The 22,728-nt window shown below is 44.4% G+C and overlaps 1 protein-coding gene across 1 annotated transcript; it reads left to right on the top strand.

The window, feature by feature from the left end:
• Nucleotides 1–18,743: 18,743 nt before the first annotated feature.
• On the top strand, nt 18,744–21,492 carry CBY2 (chibby family member 2). The gene is made up of 2 exons (XM_068670306.1): nt 18,744–18,874; nt 20,292–21,492. Exon 2 carries the CDS (start codon nt 20,425–20,427, stop codon nt 21,400–21,402), a length of 978 nt encoding a protein of 325 aa, XP_068526407.1. The 5' UTR covers nt 18,744–18,874; nt 20,292–20,424; the 3' UTR covers nt 21,403–21,492.
• Nucleotides 21,493–22,728: the final 1,236 nt, after the last annotated feature.

Genomic DNA, 22,728 nt, shown 5'->3' with positions numbered 1-22,728 from the left:
CTGTGACCTGGGTGTCAGCTTTGGGGCACCCATCTGGATCACTCCCAGACTATGCAGCCCTCTACATCCATGTGGGCAGAGTCCTCAGGGGACCCTTCAGTTGGACCAGAGTTTTGCCTCTTGGTTGGGCTTCTCTGGTGGGAATCACACCAGGAGGTACATCTCACTATGTGGACACCTGGTGATGATCACTAAGTCGAGTCCTCTGCATTTGTCTTTCAAAGAGCAGCACTATGTGGAGGGGTGCCTGTCTGGGAAGGTTGTGGAGTCTGAATTATTGGAAATTTCTAGGAAGAGACTAGACAAATGCCAAGGAAAACAGTGCAGCACCATTGACAGTGCAGACATTGATGAGGTGGGGTCACAGTCAGCTCTGTTTTTGAGAAGAAAGTCTTCATTGTGAGGGTGGTGAGGCCCTGGCACAGGTTGCCCAGAGAAGCTGTGGATGCCCCATCCCTGCAGGTGTTCAAGGCCAGGCTGGATGGGGCTTTGGGCAACCTGGGCTGGTGGGAGGTGTCCCTTCACTTTATCAGAATTCCTTTTATCAGTTAAACTTATAAATCTTATTAGAGAATGTATCTTTTGTCCAACCAGGTCACTGATTTCTTCTAACTGCATATTGGTTCACATTTAGGTTTTTCTTTAATTCTCCTCTTATCCTTCTCTCAGGATATATTTTATCAGTTGTCTAGAACTTTTCTTCTGATCCAGGACATCCAAAAAGCAATACCAATGGTGCAGGGAGACCACCCAGGTTTTTCTTTTAGTACTATTTGATCTGGGCTACCTGTCTACATCTGCTGATTTTAAAGCATCTAGCTTTATTAGTGGCAGACTAACACTTCTTCCTTCATTGCTGGGACAGGAAATATCTCATTATCATACCATCTAGTTACACTGTTTGATTTTCAACTTCTTAGAGAACCAGCTTTTTTGGAAACGTCTGTTATTTCTGCATTTTATGACCAATACTATTATGTATATATTATATATTATATATAATTATATATTATATATATAATACTATATATTTCTCTTGTAAGAAAGTTTTTATATTCCTTTGCTTCTTAACCATACTTTAAAGCTTTTCTGATGTCTGTAACATTACTGATCATTGCACTACTGTCCTTTTCCTTCTTTTGTCAAGTTTTCACGGTCACAAACCCACAGAACAAGTCAAGTTGGAAGGTGCCTCTGGAAATTGGCTGTCCAGATCCCTCCTCAAAGCAAGTCCACTAGATCAGGAGGCTTGGGGGTCTTTCTCAGTCAAATCATGAATATCTCCTAAGATGGGGATCCTACAGCCTTTCTGACTGCAGTACCTAACATGTCTTGGTGGCTCTTTGCTGCCCTTTCTCCAGTATGCCCATGTCTCTTCTACTGGGGAGCCCTGAACTGGACACAGCACTCCAGATGTGCCCCACCAGTGCCAAGCAAACAGTGATAATAATGTCCCTCCACCTGGGGTTTGGAAGTCAAGGCACAGAATCACAGCATGTGGCTGAGGCTGCAAAGGAGCTCTGGAGGTCGCCTGTCCCAAGCCCTGCTCAAGCAAGTTGCCTCATGTCAGATAAGGGCCAGTTTGAGCCAGCTCCAAAGGGACCTGCCACTGGTAAGAGCCAAGCCAAAAAGCAATGTTGTTTGTGCCACAATGAGGGCAGATTTAGAAAGCGGGAAACAAAAAATCTGCTGCACAACAGCAGCTGGGAGAGAGGAGTGGGAACCAGCCCTGCAGCCCCCAGGCCAGTGCAGCAGGAGGGCAGGAGGTGCTGCAGGCAGGCAGCAGCAGTTCCCCTGCGGCCTGTGGAGAGGCCCCTGGTGGAGCAGGCTGTCCCCCTGCAGCCCATGGGTCCCACATGGAGCAGATCTCCACGCTGCAGCCCCCCCATGGGTGGAGGAGCCCCCGGTGGAGCAGGTGGATGTGGCCTGGAGGAGGCTGCGGCCCATGGAGAGCCCCCGCAGGAGCAGGCCCCAGGCTGGAGGATGCAGAAGAGGGTGAATGGGGGTAAGGTGTTTTTAGTTTGTTTTTCTGTTTCTCACTGCTCTAGCTTGTTAGTAACAGGTAATATATGTTATTAATCTCCCTGTGATGAGTCTGTTTTGTCTGTGATGACAATTGTTGAGTGATTTCCCTGTGTCCATTCAAATGGACTTTTTCTCCCTGTGTTGCTCAGCACCAAACTAAACAGCTAACCCTTTGATAATCTTATATCTAAACCTTCAGGCCAGACTGCTTCTGTCTCTGTGTTCATGGTGTACCTACAAGGCTAAGCTTTCACCCTCATTGGGATGGTCCTGCTGCATAATATGCATTACAGTAGTTTCTAGAAGACCCTCTCCTCGTTTTTGGCTCATCAAAGCTGCGTAGCTAACGGATCAGCAGTTTCACCACCACTGGTAGAAATGCAGTACTTGTAATGCTCATATTGAACTTTTCCAGGAAATTGAAGAGGATCAAATGAAGCATTTTATTGAATTCTAAAGAGGGTTGTTTTTTGTGCGTGTGTGCATGCTTGCTTTCATCAAAAGAAATGTTTGAAACAAAAAGCCCATGGCAAATTAGAGGGATGACATGCCACATTTTGAGAGTGCCAAAATTAAAAAATTCTGCTTTGGAACTTTGCCTCCCTCTCTCTATCATGAACCATTCTGGGATTTTGATATTAAGCCATCAGATTTTTCACTTGATCTGATACGTGCTTTCCTTACAAAACTAGCCTTTTTTTTTTGCACAATGCAAATAAACATTTTCCCAGGTCTGACCAAATGCTACCACCACACAAAGAAGAGTGCTCTTGCTTCTGTGAGCTCAGAGTTCATGTATTAAATAGAAAAATCAGTCACATCAGAATGACAGGCTTAAAATCTAATAGATAAGCTGCCCATTACAATGCCACAGGAGATCGTCCACTAAGCATTCACAAACACATCTGCAGCAGAGCAACGCATCTCCTCCAAAACCATATCTGTCCATGACATCAGAGCTCTCCATAAAAAGCAAGTGAATTTAAAGCCACATTTATTGGCTATTTCCTCTCTGAAGCCTCACTTTCTGTATATCTCTTCTGTTCTCATAATAATATGCTGAAATCTAGTCAGAATATTTGAATCTTGGAGAAACAAAACACAGCTGAAGTAGCTGGAAGGCTAAGGGCTTGGGAGGCAATTTCCTCCGATTCATCAGGAGACAAAGGGAGAGTGATGATTTTGTTCCTGTTAATAAAAGCCAATTTGCCTTGCTGGCACAGTTGCCCCCAAATTTCATTTGCTCTTGCTTTCGTGCCCCACCTCAACCACAGCCCTGTGACCATGGCCCTTGGGTCGTGGTCCTCCTGGGTTTGAGTGCAAGGACCAGGGAAACATTGCCCAGCAATTTTGTTGATGAGACCCAGCATCCCTGGCCAGGTGCTGCAAGCACATGGTCAGAGATGATGCCTTCCCCACCAGATCACCCCTAGGGAAAAGGTATTATTTGTACGGCTGTAGCTCCCCAGACAGCTGCAGAAAGCACAGAGCACAATGCCATCAAATGAGGATTAAACTCAGTGCCGTACCAAGAAATGTCAACTAAATTAATTTCAGTCGTAAGCTCCCAGCACATGTCCCAGAAGGACTGCTGTGTACACAAGGCCAGAGAGACTTTCATGCACAAACGGTACGGGGGGATTTCCACTCTGCAGTGGGTCTGGAGAGAATACCGTGTAAATATGAGCTTGGTCAGCCTCTGCTTTCTTTGGTATCTCAGGGTATTTGTGCTTGCAGAGGGAATCTTGCGGACTACTTTCCTAATACAGTGCATAATGTAAACACATATTTAAAAGATGCACATATATATATTTAAGTATTCATGGGTTTTAACTAGAGAACAAGCCCACGAAAAGAAAGCAGAATGTGTTTCTGCCACTGCAGTTGTGTCCAGACTAGATCTCCAAATTCCATGTTATAACCACCACTTGTGCAGAGAAAACAATTTCCTAAAATAACTCCATCTTGCACTTTCAAAGACACTTGTAGAGTAATCATTTGCTGTAAATCACAGAGACAAATCTGGAGTAGGATCCTTTTGTGCAGCCCTGGCACCTATGGCACCCCATACATCCATAAATGCCAGTGGGTCCGGCAGAGCTGGCTGTGCTCATCACAGCAGTGCACTGCCATCTCTCAGCCTCAAGGGTATAAAGACCAGACTACTCCAGTTGACCAGCACTCACCACCTGCAAATTAAGAGTTAAAGTCATTTATTCTGGTAAATTGGAAAAGAAACTTCTTGTCCTTTCCATTTGTAATATGTAGGTGCAAACAGCAACCCTGCTTAGGAGGGGCATGCAGAATCAGGCTATCAACTACTGGTGTTTTAAAATAAACCTGGTTTTATCAGATCCCATCATCTGGGCCACGAAACAGATAAGGCACATGCTGTACAGCTGAGGAGCTGAATATTCTTCAGCAAGCTTCCCTGTTCAGTGGGATAGCAATTACACGACACAGTAAAACGGAACAGCTCGTGTTGTAAATCGTGGTAATTAGTGCATATTCTGGGGTCTGTGTCACAAGAGATGCAAGAAGCCAGCTGAAATGAGAGCGAATGTACAGAAATCCTTCAGTAATGCTGCTCTGCAAGGGCAAGGACTTGTCCGACAGTGCCACGGGAGATTTGCTGTGCTGGGCTCGAGGCAGCGTGGAGCTGAAGTTACTGCTATCTGCAGTTTTGATTTCTAGCACTGCAGCGAGTTGCGGGCAGAAATGTTTTGTGCTGGTTTCTGCAGGCAGGACCTGACCCTCTCAACCACACGAAGGTCTTCTGCTGGCGGTGGCTTTAGCAGAGTCCCTCCTGCTTTACACTGAGCAATGCGAGAGGGAAGCCCAAGCAGCACTGCCTGCTGCCCTGCCCTTGGCAGAAGCCAGATATTTTAGGAGAGATCACAACACACTTCTTATGGGTGCCAAACCATACATAATTAATCCATCAGTCCCTAAGCAATAAGCTGGAGGTTGTAGTCACAACACAGCCAGTGAAACACCAATGGTGTAAATTTGCAGCAATATTGACTAGCTGAAGTTACTCCAGGTTTAGAGCAGGATAAATCACAGATGCACAGCCAGTCGCGCTGTGGAAGAGCTAAGAAGCTATCTAATGCCTCCTCCCTCCCCTGACAGAATAAACTATACTTATGCTATTCAACTGAGCCTCTTTTTTATGCTGTGGCCTCCAAAGTATGCATCTGGAAATACAAGTGCTATGGTAATCTCAGGAAAAAACACATATATTCACAAAACTCTCTATTTATGTTACAAGTTCTGAAGCAGAAATTTATGAAAGCATAACCTAAAAAAAAACAAAACCAAAACCAAAACCAAAACCAAAACCAAAAACTACAAAGAGAAAGAGACAAATGAATGAGAAACTTATTTATGTAGAGATAGCAGAGAATCAGAAAGAAGCCAGGAGCTTCTTGACCCATCTGAGACAGTCATACCAAATCCCCTAAAATCCAGCCACTGCTCTAAACAGCCTGCACACTACCAGCAGGTGCCTTGGGAAGAGGTCACCTACAAGACTGTGCTGACCCTATGTGCTGTTTGTAGGGTCTGCCAGCCCCAGGGTCTCACCTGCCTCCAGCTCTCACCAGGACCAGATCTGGGTGGGAGACAGGCATTTTTTTGCTTGTTTGTTTGCTTTAAAGGTATGTTACAGTAGGGTCTGGCCCACAGTTGTTCCTAATTTCAACTCTGATTCCAGGGAGGGATGGGGAATGAAGAAGGAGGTCGGCTCCATATATCTCCCCTCTCCCATCCCACCTTCAAACCTGCCTGCAGGGGTTTGGTTTTCATCAGCTAGGTGAAAGGGAAAATGGGAGAAGAGCAACAAAACCAGGATCAACAAGGAAACAAGAAGGCATAAAGCAGCATCTGACAGTTGTGGCTGGGCAACCTGTAGTTTCCCTCAGTAAAACCCCAGGGGACAGGTTTACCTCTCTGGGCAGGAGCATCCAGGAGAGCAGGAGTGGAAACCACCCCTCTCCAGGCCAACCATGGGCAGGCAGAGACCCAGCTGTGGGGAGATGTCCAGGACAAGACACCCCCCTGGCCCCTGGTGGCCCTGAGGGTTTGTGGTCTTCGGCCTCTTGTTGTCTCCTTGTCCTATTGTCCCCCTGTTCCATCACGGTCCCTGGGGCCATGGCAACGGTGCTCCCCCCTTGCTGGACACCCCTCCATCGCTTCCCCAGTACATCCCAGTAGGTGAGGAGATGGTGGCTCCTGCCAGCTTGCAACCCGCCCCAGATATTTCAGCAGGGCTGAGGGTGAAGCGAGGTTACTTCTTCTTCTGGCAGCTGAGTGTCTGAGCTGAAAGGGCTTGGTGTCCTCGGGAACTCGCAAAGGTCAATGACTCAGGCAAAAATTTGCTTCTTCCTTTCATTCAGAGATTCCTTGAAAGGGAGGCCACGTGGTGAGGGAGGGCCTGCTGAAATCCAGCGGTGAGCTGTGCCGTCTCACGCCATGATGTGCGCAGCCCTGTCTCTGCTGTGTTTTGTTCTTTGCGGCCAATTTTGTTTTACAGGGAAACAAAAAAAATGACAACAGGTGAAACCAAACGAAATGTGACAAGGTCAGTGACCATGAAGGCGGGCTGCCTGCGGAGCTTTACGTGCCCTTCGGCTTGATGGCACAGCCTGGTCTTCCTCTTTGGTGGAACAGCGGCAAAAGCTGCACTGAAATGTCAGTGGGTTTGACCTTTAAACACAGTCTAAGAAGTAAAAATGGATAAGGGGGAAGCCGGAGGAGCTTTTTTCTCCGTGTCTGTGGCCAGGGGCACTGCTCCTCCCCTCTGCTAGACAGATATGATTGAGAATTGCACCTTGTGTTCCCAAAATGAGGTGCCCTCAGCACCCAGATGGAAGAACCAGCTGCATGCAATGGAGCTGTTAATGGGGTCTGGGAGTGATTCAGTGGGGCAGGTGGGGTTCCCCAAAATACAGTAATTTACAGAAAAATTATGTATTGTAAAGTATATACCTCTGATATACTATAGATTTTATAACTGGCTCAAATTTTACAAGGAAAAAGTCAGTTCTGCACGGCGGGGTATCCAGAGGAATGAGCACTTTAGTCTGCTCAGCAAACAGGGACCTGTTTTTAATCCAAAGGTCCTCCGCTAGTCCTTACCCATTTAATATAAAAGCAGGATTTACTACGCATACAACTTAATCCCTTTCTTAAATTTGCATAGAGATCCCGGAGCATGTGTACGAACAATTTCTGAGATAAGAGAGGGAAGGCCTCGGGAGTCAAAGTCATTATTTTTGCATGAAGTATTTAATGCTAAACATAAATATTGAGAGGGCTGAATTCCCATGCACTTGCAGACTTCGCTGGTGCTCCTGAGAATTTTGCTTTACATCCGACTATTGAGCGCATGGTTGTAAGTGAATAAAAAAGAAAAAAGAAATTACAGGAAGGCTCTACAGCAAAGACACTTAGCAGGCTTCGTTTTGCACTTAACAGGATAGGTCACAGACAAAACAGAAGGAAAGGTGGTATATGCCTCATCTCACCCAAAAAAGTGTGGTTAAGGACTGGATGTGTCAGGCAGTAGGATACCAGCCCCAGGACCTTCTTCAGTGGTGACCTCGAGGTGGATTGAAGCTGGAGTTCCTGCAGTGCACATTCATCAATCCCTCTCGTGGCAATTTGCGTGATTTACGCTCTCACTGTCGTGATTAGGTGGTGAAAAAAAAAAGCTCTACACCGGTGCTGACTTCAGAAAGCGATATTCTTTGTCCAAATCTAATCAAGCTCCGCGGCAGGCAGTCCTTCTGATTTAGCATTAATTTGAATATGTGTGGCCCTGAAAATAACCCTCCTGGCTCTGGAAACCTCGGAGATGAAAAGACTATCGGGTAAATGCTGGGCGGAAGATTATCTCTGAGAGCCGTCTCCTTCCTTACTCTGGAGGCAGTTTTGCTGGAGGGAAGAACAGGATGCTGCGCTGGCATGAAATTAATTTTAAAAATGCAGTCAAATTCAGCTTGGTGGGGAAATTTACTTTTCCAGCCTCAAAAGCTGGTCTGGAGGAACCCCACCAGAATGGTTCACGGGGTTGTTTGGGCTCACAGCACAGTGTAGCAAAGAGCAGACTTCTGCCTGGGAGGGGGGCAATGTAATCAGATTAATTTTTACTCTGCTGCTTCTAATAGCTTTAATAAAACTGGCAAAATGTGCCTGCCTTTGAGTGTAAAATCCCTGCTTTTTGTTGATGCCGTTGTGACTTCAGTGGGCCAACATTTTACGCGGAAGCCTCCCCCTGCTGTTATGCAGAGCTTTCCAAGATGCTCAGATGACAGCCTGGCTCTCACCTGCCGACAATCGGGCTCTCCAACTGCAAATCAAAGAACAGAAACCAGCAAACTGTATGCATATCTGGTCTGATTCCCACTCCTAAACTGGGGCAAAATAGGAGGGTAGAAACCTGGGCAGCATCTCTCCTGCGTGTCTTTCTGTGCCACATTGCACTATCATACTTCAAAAGCCAATCTTGACCAGTGCTAATGGGCAGGAAGTGTCCGTGGCCAGTCGTTCAGCTCATGGGTATGGAGGAGGAAGAAATCAGAAGAAACGTATTCTTTAACTACTGCATGTTGAGAGAACGAGGTTGAACCCCAAACCTGAGTTGGATTCAATCAGACAGACAAATGAACAAGAGCGTACTTATTAGTGTGCTGCATCAAAAAAGTAGGGAACTGTTCTCTCCTAATGACGTTTTTGAAACCGCTAACCAGCCACGCTACACCAGTGACAGCTTTTCCCTATGCTCTGGAGTGGTTCTCCCACCCTATAATTTTTCTCCTATGAACAGAAAGCCGTAGTGCTGATTGCGAAGGACACATACCTAATTATAGGGCTTGCTATTAGTAGATTCTGGGAAATAAAAAGACTGCAGCTTATATGGTATTAAGAATGATGAAGCATCTCAAATCTCTAATGTGACTTAAAATTGTATCTATTGGAATTTGCACATTTCCCCCCCATTAAATCCATGGGGAAGCCTACTTGCAGCAAGATTTGGAGGGCTTTGCAGTTCTTTCTCTTGACTTTTGGTGAAACTAAATTTCTGATGTTTTCCTGATGTCTTTATCCCATCACTCTGTCAGTCAGGCTCACAATACCCTTGATGCAAAGGTAGCAGGAGATCTTACAGTCCAGTGTTTTCCTTGTGCCACTCTGCCAGGAGGAGCCCCCCCAGCCTCTCTGGGCAGCCTGGGCCAGTGCTCAGCCGCCCGCCCAGCACAGAAGTGCTGCCTGGTGCTCAGAGGGAGCCTCCTGCCTGCCCCTTGGTGCCCACTGCCCCTGGCCTGGCCCCAGACTTCGTGATGAAAGACAGCGTTTGATAATACCCCAAAGGCTTGGGATCTCGCTGTACTCAGGCACACATCATAGCAAATTTCTGGGGCACATTGTCCCTTTTCTGTCCTTCTCTGAGGTTTCCCACTGGGCTTGGCGTCCTCAGATGTGGCTGCAGAGGAATGACCTTGGGGAGGGATGGGAGCTGGGCTGTTTCCAGTCAGCACACACCTCCGTTCCTGTTAGCAATCTGCTTTATGGTCACATTCACACTAGATATATTGTTTAGACTAAAACAGAGAGAGAGAGAAAGAGAGAGAGAAAAGAAAGTGTCCATCAGGAAAGATGTAAAGTGAGGGGAAACAGACACTTCTTTCTACGTTGCTGAAGGCTTTGTAAAGATAACAAGCCATTAAACTTTATGACCAAGGTCTCAGAGTAGTACTGGTTTGTTTTTAAGGCTTCGGCTGTCTGTGCAAGTTTTGGACTGCTTTTGACCCCTCTCATACCCTTCTGCATTTTCCTCCCTCCTCCCCTGCCCGTTTCTGAGGTATTCAGTCCTTTGAGTAGAACTGCACCTATTCATTTTTCATGGGATCCTTGTCAGTTCTCCTAAGGCCAGTCCATCAGGCTGAGTTAACCTCATTTGCTGTAAAGCCCATCTGGGCTTGTCTCTTCTCAGTAGATGCTCCTAGAAATGTTCTGTGCTGGTACTTACTCAGTTAATGAGAGCCACGTCTTTGTAGGCTGAAATACCTGACTCCAGAGTCCCTGTTATGTGGTACCTGGTATGCATGGGGATAAATCTTTGGATTTGGCCATGATTTTATTCTGGGCAAAAATACAGAAGAAAGGGTCATTTATAATTCCAGACTTATAGATCCTGCAGCCCTTCCTCCTCCTCTCACCCTCCTCCTGGGCTATTATATCTTAGGTTAGTCCTAAACTTTGGCCAAAACCCCAAAGAGGCACAAATCATAATCAGCAAGTGATGACTTGCTCATAGAGGTGTTAAATGCGAAAGGCAAAAAATGAAGAAAAAGAAGAAAGAAGTGTGGTAAGTTTTATGGGAAACCCGGAGCAGTCTCTCAGAAGAGGAACAACGTGACCTTGACATTACTAATGAGCTGATGCCTGTGGGACTCTGAAGCAGCTGAAAATGATATAAAGAGTTAAAGAGTTTACAAAGAAAAACAAAAACAAACAAAAAAGCAAGAAACCACAACAAAACAAACCCACAAAACAAAAACCAACCCCCCAAACCAGCAAGTAGAGAGAGAGAGTGACAAAATTATGTTTCAAGGATTCTGGTTCTCCTTGACATAACATGTCAAAAGCTGGAAATATCCAGGCATGGGCTGTAAACAGCTTTGACATTCTGATTGATGTGGGCATTAACAGAAGTTATGACATCAAATATATGATCCTGCAAGGGCTTATTTTTCCACATGAAAATGATTACCACAAGCACTCTGCCCAGTGACATGTGTGTGATCTTGTACCTGTGGTTTCTCAGACACACTACAAGAAGATGTCAGTGTAATGAAGAGGAACTATCTCTGTAATTTATTTTAAATGCATGTGCAAGCGACAAGGCATTTAAAACAAGTATCCTTTTAATAAACTTCATGATGAGGCCAGATTTTAGTTCAATTCTTATTACTGCGTCTTTCTTTTCCACTTAGGTAGTTTCTCAGTGATTCTGCTGTATGGAAAAAAAAAAAAAAAGTAAGATATCCTACAAAAAGAGACAATTTCATTCAATATTGACATTCAGCTGTATCTCAGAAGCAGTTTCTTTAGGAGGCCTCCCCAGAGATCTGCAGCTCAGCCCTAACCATCACCCATAGGTATGCTTTGGCGGCAGTTGCACATCAGAATTGGCACATTTCAGTGACAGGAAAAGCAATTTTTGGTCTCATTTGCTCAAGCAAGTTTCTTGCATGCAAATTTTTGCCTCTGAACAGAACCGCCTGGGGCTTCCTCAGAAAGGGAAACATGAGGGTTACGTGTAGGTGTAAGTGGAGATGGTTGGAGATGGTTTCTAAGGGCTCGTTGTTTGGTGGGGTGGAGCTGGTGCACAAAGGAGGACATGGAGGTAGGGGCAGGTAACAGAAATTGTAAGGTTGTAAAGGCTGCAAACAAATGCACTGGCTGGTCATTTATCAGTCTTTCTCTTCCGAGGCAAAGTTGAACGACATAGAGGCTCGTAGTGTGAGCATCCATTGCAGCCTGCAGGGCTGGCACAGCCATGGCTCACCATGGGCCTCCTGGCAGCTGGCACGTCCCTTCCAAGCTCAATGGGGTTGTAGCAAGAAAGAAATGAGAGAAAATGACCTTCTGACTCCCTGGGGTGCAAGGGAAATTTAACCTCTAAATCCAGTATCCAGATGTCAAGCAAAAAGACCCCACTTTCTCATTTTTTTTTTTTTTTAAATCAGTCTTTGTTTTTAGCCAGTTTTATCATTTTTGAAGGCTTGGGGTTTGTGAGGGTAAGCCTAGTCAATGAGACTGTAAAGTCCAGCAGATAACAACATCTTTGATCAATCAGGCAAAGAAGATAAAGACGTGCCACAAAAAAATTGGTCCAAGAGCCACAGAACTACCTTCCCTTTCTGTCATTCATCAGTTCTTGTGATGAGACTTGTAGAAATTAATCAGCGTTGGGGTGGAAGGTGAGGGAGATACGGGCTGATGACATGTACCTTGTCTGTGAGCTTGTGACAGGCTTTGGTTCAGTCATTTCAGATGAGGCTTCCCAGGTCACCCGAGTGCCCCTTTCTGCCTCAAAAAGGTGGTGTCGAGCCGCTCGCTTCTTATTAGTGTCAGGTAGAAATCTTAGCTAGAGATAGGAGGACGGTCTCCAGGTGCCTTGTTAGATAGAGAAGATGTGACAATCACAGCAGCAAATAATACAAAGCATTTTACGGCTCAGGAAGGACCTTACAATCTCATAAAAAATAATAAAAAATGAAAATAATAAAAATAAAAAAGGTTTTGTAGAGATTTTCGAGCCAGGACAACTGTTCTTTCGCATGCAGTTCAAACCTGTGAATAAACATGCAAGCTGGCACACGTTTACAGGAGCAGTTGTGCAGCTTTCTACAAGCTACAAACTAAAGTCAGTATGATTTTAGGTGGGATCTATTGTCCTAGCACTGTCTTTCCTGCTCTGAGAGGCAGTATCTTGGGTGTTTGTCTATTCAGCAGTGAGGTACCAGTGCACTCGGTCCATAATAAGTTGGAAAGCATTAACAAAAATGAGCGGTAAATCATATTTCTGATTTTATTCTGATTCTGTCTATGCAGAAAGCAATTTTGATGAGATGGGAAGAGTGCGATCAGTGTGCTGTGTAGCCTCAATGTTTGCCTTATACAAAATGGAGCTTCAGTTAATGGGGTGACTGCCACACGCTGTCTGTGCACCTTGTACCAAAAGCCCAGGTGGCTGATAATTTCTGTGACAATGCCCAGGTTAAATATGAAGAATTACCATGCAAAATATTTGTGTGGGGATTGTGTATTTCTGCCATTTTTTCCGTGCTTACGGAGAAAGAGAAAAACTGTCTTTTCCCCAAGAAGAAGTTTGCTTCTTGCACAGGCAGGAGTGATGCCTGCTGGTGTCTGATGTGGCTGGCAGATGGGACAAGGCAGCACTTTGGCCCTGATGCTTTATGTAGTAGAAGGCAGCGATGGATGAGAGCTCCTGCTGAACTACACCTTCCTACGAAGCTTATGTCACTGACGGGGCTGCTCATTTGAGCGAGGCAAAGAAACCGGGACATCATAATTAATAATGCTTAGCAGGAAACGACTTATTATGCTCGGGGCGAGATGGGGGAAAACCATTCTCTATTATTTTTTGAAGAGTTAATTGGGAGTAGGCAAAGATTTGCTGCGTGGAGCCAGCAGGTGCTGCTTTATGACTACATTAATGTTAATGATATCCTCCGGACACGTGTGAAGACAGTTTAACCTATTTCTTTCTCATTGCATCGCTCTGACGGGGTGCGTGTTCTGGCTCTGGTTATTTTCCCGGTGTCACCCCAGGGTGCGTGGACAGACAGTGACCCCAAATTTGCACAGATGTGTGCAGGTAGCTTTACAACAACAGGCAACTTTTGCAACCTCCAGTCACCCTGGGACAAACTTGGCAGATTGAAAGGAGAGGGAAATGGATGGAAAGGGCTGTTTCTCTGGCATAAAATCCTTCCGAGGGGTTATGTAACATTTCTAAAATTGCATTTTAACTGTTCCTAGGTGTATTTAACGGTAGTACCTGAGATCTAACTGTTTATTCTCTTCTTTTATTGCTGAGATCTCTCGACTCCTGGCATACCATTAAAAAGGTGCTCCAGCAGCAATTTAAACCCTGAGATGAACAGGTGTTAAAACCACATTCCTCTGAGAAAAGTGTGCTGTGGCCCATCAAAACACGATACACACTAGACAGCTGAACCATTGGCTCCAAAGAGCTTGAAATTGTCTAATTTCAGCACCTCTCCATGTTGGAAGTTTTATTATAATCCTGTATTGCTTTTTTTTTTTCTATGCTTTCTGCATATTTTTGGTAAGCCTACTGTGTCTAGCAGTCAGCTTGAAAGACCCTTCAATCTTTTGTATTATTATTATTATTATTATTATTATTATTATTATTATTATTATTATTATTATTATTATTATTATTATTATTAATATTATTAGTAAGATGCTTGTCAAAGCCTGGGTGCAATCATAGGCAAAAAAATACGTGGAAGGACAGTCCTTGGAGCTAGGTGCTGAGCTCCTTGCTAAATTCAGGTGGTGAAGTTACAGCTACAGAAACCCACTGGGTAGAGAGTGGTTTTGGTTGTAATGAGGTTACCAAGCAGTTCCTGTGCCCCCAAAGACCTGGTGAAAAAAAATATGAGAGAACAAGTCTTGAATGCCTGTAAACAGCAGGAGAGTTGTACAGAAGAGCGTTTGCTCGTTAGAACATGAGTGCAACACAAAGTAAGATCTTTTGCAGATTCTTGAAGGATGAAAGGTGGTTACCTGGTGTATGGAATTTGAGGGAGACAAGCAGCAAAGGGGTGGTACATGGAGCTAAGAGCAGAACAAGCGGGTTCATAAGGCAGGGAGGAAAGAGGCTTTCTAAAGTCAGAGGAGGGAGACTGGCACCCTATGTATTCATCCTTTCTGACAATGGCATCTGTAGGATGAGCTGTACAGGAAAAGGAGAAAGAAACCTGGGGCAGCAGTGACTGGGGAAGACACACAAGAAGAGGTGCAAAGTAGCTGATGGAGCTGGGCTGTGGTGAAACACCAGGAAACCCTGTCTATCCCACAGATCCCAAACTGGAATCTGGGGGTCTCCAGGTTTCTTGGGCATCAGTATGTACCCGTGAAATTGTGGAGATGCTGGCATCCTGAAGGTGAGGTGCGAAGAGCAATGTTGTATCACATCAAATTTTCTCCATTCTTCTAATTAACCATGTCAGAAGCACAAGCACAGGTCAGCTGAGCATTATGGCTGTAGTCAAAGAGTCAAGGGGCAGGAAATGCCTGGGATTGGCAGTGTTTCTGAATGAGGGACATCTTTCTTCCCTTGGAGGTTCCCACTGTGCTCTGCTGTTTAATCTTCTGGGTTAGCATCTGAACGGATTTTTTATGTGGCTTTCATCATTCCTCGTGTAGCCTTGTTTATAGTATACTGTCTGGTAAATCCTAGTGGGATACTAATTTTTAAAGGTCTTAACTCCCTCTTCCTTACAGCTTTTAAAACAAAATGCAGTGGTTGGATTTCTATAAACCAGCTCCCTATTAAAGCAGGAGCTAGCCTGATAATGACTTAAATTGGTACTACGTGGCCATCACATGTTATTTGATAAGCATTCCATTATAATTAAGAAGTGGCTAATAGACAAATAATATACAGGATTACACACTTAGCTAATTAGATGATTTTCATTTTTTTTTCTAGATTAAAATGTACAGGACCCCATAAATCACTATTAGCGCTTTCTTAATAAGCCCGAATCCTCAATTTTCTCGCTGTCAATCAAAAATGGAGCTTCTGACTTTTGGGCTGCAAGTATTTTTGTTGGCAAGGATCATGAGTCGTACACCACAGAGACAGAGTACAGAGGAGTAGCATTGACAGGCAATGGCTTAGAGTTGACCAGCAGGCTGCACACAAGAAATATTCACAGCTGAAAGAAGCTGAAAGGCAAAGTGGGAATGAGATCTGAGATGGAACCACTCAAAGCCTGACGTCTCCGTAAGGTGTCATTTACTGGCAAACATCAATTTATTATTATTTTTTTTTCAACTTGTAAACACCGTGTGTATTACAGTCGTGGAGATAAACAGGGCTGGTGCATGGGGCTGCTTCACCAAAGTGCTCTTCACGCTCAAAGCGCTGTACAAATAAGAATTAACTTCTCTTGACAGCTCACATCAAAAAGTCAGCATCCCAAACCCACTGCATGCTTGAGGAAACAGGGGTAAGGAAACAGACGGCTTGCTCAATGTCCCAAAAGAAACTTTTTTTTTCTTTTTTCTTTTTTCTTTTTTCTTTTTTCTTTTTTCTTTTTTCTTTTTTCTTTTTTCTTTTTTTTTTCTTTTTTCTTTTTTCTTTTTTCTTTTTTCTTTTTTCTTTTTTCTTTTTTCTTTTTTCTTTTTTCTTTTATATATTCTTAGATTTATAGAGAGGGGAGCTATAAAGGGGGCTTTCTACCTCTTAGTCCAGCTCTCAGTTGACCTAGCCATCCTGGCCAGTGGTGGCATGGGCACGCAGAGAGTTTTTTTGCACAACATTGTACGTTTGAGGGTTACTTAGGCACAGTGACAGCAGTGCTGTGGTGCAGTCCCTGGAAGGGCAATTAGTCCAAATACATCGTGACATAGGTGTGCCCCTGGAGCCATTTCTCATTCTGAAAAAAAATCCCTGCTCTGGAGGCTTTCATTACTGATTTCACACTGCTGACCAAGTGCACTCAGCTCGTCCCGGGCAGAGTACAGCGCTGACATATCACTCCAGGCACATCGCTGCCATGAAAGCTGACAAAACATCATTTTTACTCCCTACCCAGTTATTCAGGTCAGGAGAGGATTCGAGATCACTCATATATGCAGGAATCTTTTTAGTGACTCGGTGGGATCTGCATGAAGGCATAATGCCCCGGAGGATGGGGGATCAGCGTGGGGTCAGCAGCTTGTGCTGACATGAACAGAGGCAGGAATTTCAAAAGCACAAATTTGTTTGGGGTGATAAAAAGTGCAAGCAGATTCCTTTGGCTTTATTAAATAAAGTTTTGGGATTTTAAAACATTTAAACATTTATTAAAAAAAAAAAAAAAAAAAGAGAAGAAACTGCTTTTTTTAAAAAAAAACATTTTTTTTTTTTTTTTTATTAAAAAGCAAATTGTTTTGATTGCAGGCACTTTAGCAGAACTTTTAAGCCCAAAAGCAAAGGAAAGCAAGATCTGAACTTTGCTTTAGGTACATGTCACTGTTCTGAATGGGAAGAGATGGGGTCTCCAGGGTCATTCCTGTTAAATCTTCACAGCATCACTTTAGACCTCCACCTCCCTCCTTTTCCAGCCCAGCACCTTCTGGTGATCTCTCATAGCCCATCATGGAGCTGGGTTTCCAAACTGGAGAGTGTTGTGTGTTTGTGTGTGTGGGGTGATCATCCATATGCTCCCACTGGAGCCTTTCCAGAACTGGGTAAGCTCTGAGAAGAAGCCTGGTGTAGGGTGTGCAGTAGAGAAGAGGAAAATGCCTTCGTTTCCGATTAATTTTAGGTTCTCTTTTATGAAACAGCTTCACCTGGAGGAATCGAATAGTCTGGAGCTGTAGACAAAACGCTCAGCTGGGAAGTTGGTTCAAACCCTTCCTGCAGAGCAGGGGTTACTCATCTCTTGGCAGGGAGGGGAACACACTCAGCATTATTTCTGCCCTTGTAGTCTGGTAAATGACATCTGTGTCCTTTGGAGAGTCCAGCTCAGAAATCAGTGTAGCTGCTATGAACAATTCTTTTATATCAGAATTGCGGCTTTTGCAATTTTGATATATTTCTCTGCAAATGTGGTTGCACATCTGATGATATTCACTAATTTTAATCCCAATTTATTAGTATTTGAAACCACGGTTTTCAGCAAAGAAATAACATGCCAGGAGTACTTTGTCCAACTTTCAGGAAAACAAGAAAAGGTGAAGGTACCCTCTGGATTAAGCAGGCTTTACCTGCTGACCAGTCTTATGCTGTGCTTGTCTCTGTTAAATCATTTTCCAGCCAGCTCTTGGACCTTAAAACTTTTCATCCAAAGTCTGCTTCAGTGGTCCAAAGCCTCAGGCCCTCAAAAGTTCACCCACCCCTCCTGGGAGCTGCTGCACCTGGAGAACATCCCTAAATTAGCATCTGATGGAAGGCCAAGCATGAGTACCCCAGGATGTCTTTTCCTTTCTCTTTAGGGGATATTTTCCTGCTTTCCTGTGCAGGATCCTGGAACTGGAACAAAGGAGGATGCAGCTCCCTGGGGAGTTGCCATAGTAACCCCTGATGGCTTTTTGTTGTCTCAGATGAAGTAGAAACAAGGGAGAAATTACAGAGAAGGACTTTATACCTGAGTTTATTACCTTTGCCTAACACCAAAGCTGAACTATACCTTCAACTTCCTAAAGCAGTAACAGTCACCTTGGGGGTGATATCAAGATGGTTATTTTCACTGGCAATGAAATTAATTGCTGTATTTATTATTCAGGAACCCTGATTAATAATAATAATAATAATAAAACACATCTTAAAGAATGTAGCAAATAAGAAAGAGAATAAGAATATTAGGAACATAAAGATATAGAAGTGGGAATAGTTGATATAGAAGTGGGAAAAGCTGCTTCAAATAATACCTAAACTTGCAATGCATGGATGCCTTGCATATTTTGTTTTCTTCATAATAGGGTTCAGTGATAGTCTGTCCCTTAACCTATAGACAAACTCCAAAGCTACATTGTCCTTGGAAAATAATGTCTGCTGTCACAGAGCATAGGAGGAAGTGATTTTTGACTGTATCAGCATCAGCTCAGCACGTGACTTAATTTGAAGGTTCAGAGTAAAAACAAAATCTGTTTTAGAAGGGTGTGATGGAGAGAGAAGCCGTCTAAGCTGCTCTCAAGTTATGAGCATCAAAGGCAGAGGGAAGCCTTTGGGTTCAAGAAAGGGCATGAGAGCTGAGCTACCAGAAAGGTCATTTCCTTGAGAAATGACCCAAAAGCACAACACTGGGAAAAATCAAAGGCGACCCTTGGGAAAAGCATGATGTCTGGAGGGAGGGTACACGGGAGCTGCCAGCCCCAGCTGGGGTGGGGGCTGGATTTAGGGCGCGGTGCTCGCATCACAGTCGGTTCCGTTTGTCCCTCTGTCACCATAGCGTCCCCAGGATGCCCCAGCTGGCCGCCTGCTTGTCCCAGAGCAGGACCTCAGGCTGAAAAACCAAGCAGGGACCAGGCTGCCTGGCAGGGGAGAGGGAAGGTCATCGCCTCCAACCAGCAGGTGAGTGCGTGCAGGTACGTGGTCGAGTGCTGCCAAAATGCCCTCTTCTGCTCGATTCCACGTGGCTTCCCCCAGCCCTGCCTGCCCATCCCACCTCCCCGTCCTTTTGTAGGAGTTTTTTAATTTGGGAATATGGTGAGGGAGGTGGGAGAATTTGAAACGCTCCCCTCCCACCATGGAAGCCTGGGTTGACATCTCCCCTGCAGTGCAAAAAAAAAGCTGACAGAGATGCTGTCAAGTTCAGTTGTCCCCAGGATAATGTCCTTCGATGACGTATATATTATACTCTCTCTGTTTATCCTGAAAACATGCCATATAAACACATTAAATATAAGTGGCTTTAGCAAATCTTGCTTCCTCCCCCACGAAACTCGGTGACAGGTAGGGCTTGGCTTATGATACTGCTTATTTTCCTCCTCTCATCTGGATGTTCAGGGATTAGACCCACCTTGGAAACTCCAAGAATACCAACAATTTGGTTTTAAAAAATATTTTATCCTTGTTCCGTATGACAAATAGTTCAACCTTGTTTTGTATGACTTCATTGTGAAAATCAAACTGATGTAATTTTTGTAAGTACTGCAGAAAATAAGACCTTTTTGGCACAAAATGTTCCTGTTTAATTCATGCCAGGAGACTGAAATCCTTCATTTGCTCAGGCTCGCTTATGACCAGAAGGTGATTTAAGCAGCAACACTTTGGGCACAAGGAAGGAAGTGTGCTGAGCAGATGAGCCTAAGGTTTCTGGGACTGGGATATGAAGCACTGGCGGTACGACCCTGAAGTTTGGATTTTAAAGGGAGGGCTTTCTGGTGATGTGAAAAAGAGGCAGAAGGACTGTAGGAAAAAGATGAGCAATCACTGTTGCAGGTCTAGAGAGCAAGAAAAATAATAGGGCTATCAGAGGATATCGAGAACAGAGTTACTGGGGAGAAAGGAGAAGAGAGATGGAGAATTATCTATGGGTTGTGACAGTTTTTGGAACGTGATGATGGGAACTTGTCAGAACAAAAACATGTGGAGAGCAATAAAGCCCTCCTGATCCTGATAGCCTGGTGCTGTGGTTTGGATTTTTAATTATTTGTGCATTTTGTATCATTCAGTTCTCTCCCTGTTTGTTCTTTTTTTGTAGATTTTTAGATTAAAGAGCACAACTGCCACCATGATTGTGTGGCATCCTGTTAACAAAGGCTACTGAGCACCAATGAGAAAAAGATGCTCTTAGGGACAGTTTCAAAGTTTGTTTTTTTCACTGAGACAACATTTCTGGTGGATTCCTTACTTTCCAGTGTCAAAAGCCAACACAGCCAGCTGTGGGAACAGAGTTGTTTTTTTGTTCCTGTCGTGTAATGTAATTTAATTCTGACACCAAATTGTGACGTGTAAATCTGTGCATTTATGTTCCCTGTTCTTTCAGTCCCGATCAAGCTCTGCCAGCTTCTGTGTCCTCTCCAGCTTCTGTCATCTGCTCCTCGCTAGATCAGTGGCCTCTTGCAGAAGTCCTGGAAGAAACCTTTCCACAGTCTGCCTCAGCTTACTAGAGGAAGGCCATGTCTGCTTTCGACCTGACAAACCAGAGCATGCAGTGTACAAGGCCTGAGACTGATTATGCCATCCCGAGGATGAAGCTGAGGGATGAGACGTTTGTTTTTGTCGATGGTAAGTGGGTGAACGAGATGTACTGCCAGCCACCTTTTGCTACCCATCGGAAATTCTTTGGCAAGAAGGCACAGAATGAGTGGAGCATCTGGGAGGAGAACAGAGCACTCTGGGAGGAAAACCAAGTCCTCCGGATTGAGAACAGGATGCTCTGGGAAGAGAACCAGGCTCTGCAATGTCTCCAGTCCCAGAACAAAACTGTCCAGGTTATTTACAATGATGCCATCCAGCAAAGCCTCCAGAAGGAGAAGCTCTTCCCGTTCTTCCAGGACAGGGACTTAGGCTTCCAGGTTAGCCCGAGCAACAAAGCTCTCCAGTTGGTCAGGGAAAGGAACAGAGTCTTAGAGGTTTTCCCGCAGGAGAATAAAACTCTTCCCAGCATCTGGAAAGACCAAAAAGTCATGGTGGTCCATGAAGAGAGCAAAGATGCCAGCTCAGCTCAGAAAGAAGCTGAAGCTTCCACAGGTGTAGAAGAAGGCAACCTTGGCCCGGCATCTCAGCAGGAACAGGAAGCTAAAGCAGAGAGCATCACTCCATCCCAGAGCGAGAGCAAGGCTGCCCTGAGCACGCAGGATGATCGTGAGATCCTCCAGGCTCTCCACGACCTATACCAGATCCTCCAGGTCTTCCTGAGAGAGAACCGCCTCCCTGGGGACAGAGAGAGACCTCATCCTCTCCACGACGAGGGGAGATTCTACCAGGAAGAGTACAAGAAATTGAAGCTCCAGCTGAACGCTGTGAAAAACACCGTGTCAGACATTACGGCTCAAATGGAAATGCTGGAAAAAGAGCTCATTGCCTTCACTTTTCCAATGTACAAAGAAGCAGGACAGAACCTGGCAAATAAGTGTCAGCTTGGAGACATCTGAAGCCTGGTGACAAACCTGCTGGTTCGGTTTCCTGGAAAGGATCTCTCCTCGTTTCAGGGAACTTAATAAAATCTCAGTAGAGCCTGAAGGAAAAAGCAAAAAAAAAAAAAAAGTCTGGGGAACATTGTGTTATTTTTTTTATTCTGAAACTTATATTTAGGCATATTTCACCTTCTGGTAACATGGTGTGGGTGACTTTTGAATTTGCCTAGTGTCAGGAAAACATGTTTTTCAGCATTTTTTTTTTTCAAAGTTTTTGATAATAAGGCCTACAAAGTCAAAACATAATTCATGTTTTTCACACTTCACGTGAGGTAACTTAGGTTAGCCATACTTTTCAGAAGTGTGAGCTCTTCCCTAAAACAAGGAGCCCAGCTGGGAGCTGAGTTTGGGTTCCCAGTTGTCCCTGCTGTAATGGTCGGCCACGCTCAATGGCTGAACTGTGTCTTCCGTCATGCGCCAACCTGCCCTCTTTCAGGGAAAATATAGCCTCCAGGAAGAAGCAGGACCATGAAAGACAATGGGACACAGAAAAATGAACACTGTGTCCCATGAGGCACTGTATGCTAGTGAAACCATGGTAAATAGTTTATATTTTCTATAAGGGGAAATAGCGCAACTACATGACATTAGGGTTTTGTCTAAAAACTTCCTTTTTTTTTTTTTTTTTTTTTTTTAGAATAGAAATACTTCCCATTCTGTAGATACCAGCTAAGACAGATCTGCCTTCTGCACTTCTTGTGGATAAATAAATAGACAGACAGACAGATAAATAGATACATACACGGATAATGGAAAGCAGATACCCATCTCCATTAAAATTGGCCCTTACCATATTCTTGTTGTTGCCTTTTCCCAGTACCACGTCCCCACATATTTTGCTGTCACTTTCCCTTGTTTAAAGCTCTTCCTCAGAAAAGAATCTGTCTCTTGCCTCTGAGCATAGCAGGACCATAAAGCAAACATCCCCCAGCAGAACAGCATGTCCCCTTCCGCCTCGGTTATTTGTAAATTGCTTTCATCATTTTGTACCTTAATTAGTCTTAATTCTTTTCAAACGGCCTTGTTTTGGTACACTTGAATAATCCTACTGATTCCAAGTGAGATTATTATTTGCTGATAAATGGCACTTTTAGGTTGCAGTGTATATAGGAAGGGCTGGGTTTTGTCTTATTTACAGCTTGCAACTAAAAAGGAAAATTCCCGTAGACTTTGGTGGTCTTCTGGGACAAGCTCTTCTTTGAGGTCAGGAATTAAGCATGTCTTTGTCTGTAAATAATCATGAGTAGTTATGGAGCTAACAGCATTCAAGCCTGGAAGAGCACT

Source organism: Anas acuta, chromosome 1 (assembly GCF_963932015.1).
Source record: "Anas acuta chromosome 1, bAnaAcu1.1, whole genome shotgun sequence".
In the NCBI taxonomy this organism is placed as follows: domain Eukaryota; kingdom Metazoa; phylum Chordata; class Aves; order Anseriformes; family Anatidae; genus Anas; species Anas acuta.
The sequence above is the reverse complement of the archived record's forward strand: the minus strand, read 5'-3'. Positions and strand labels throughout refer to the sequence as shown.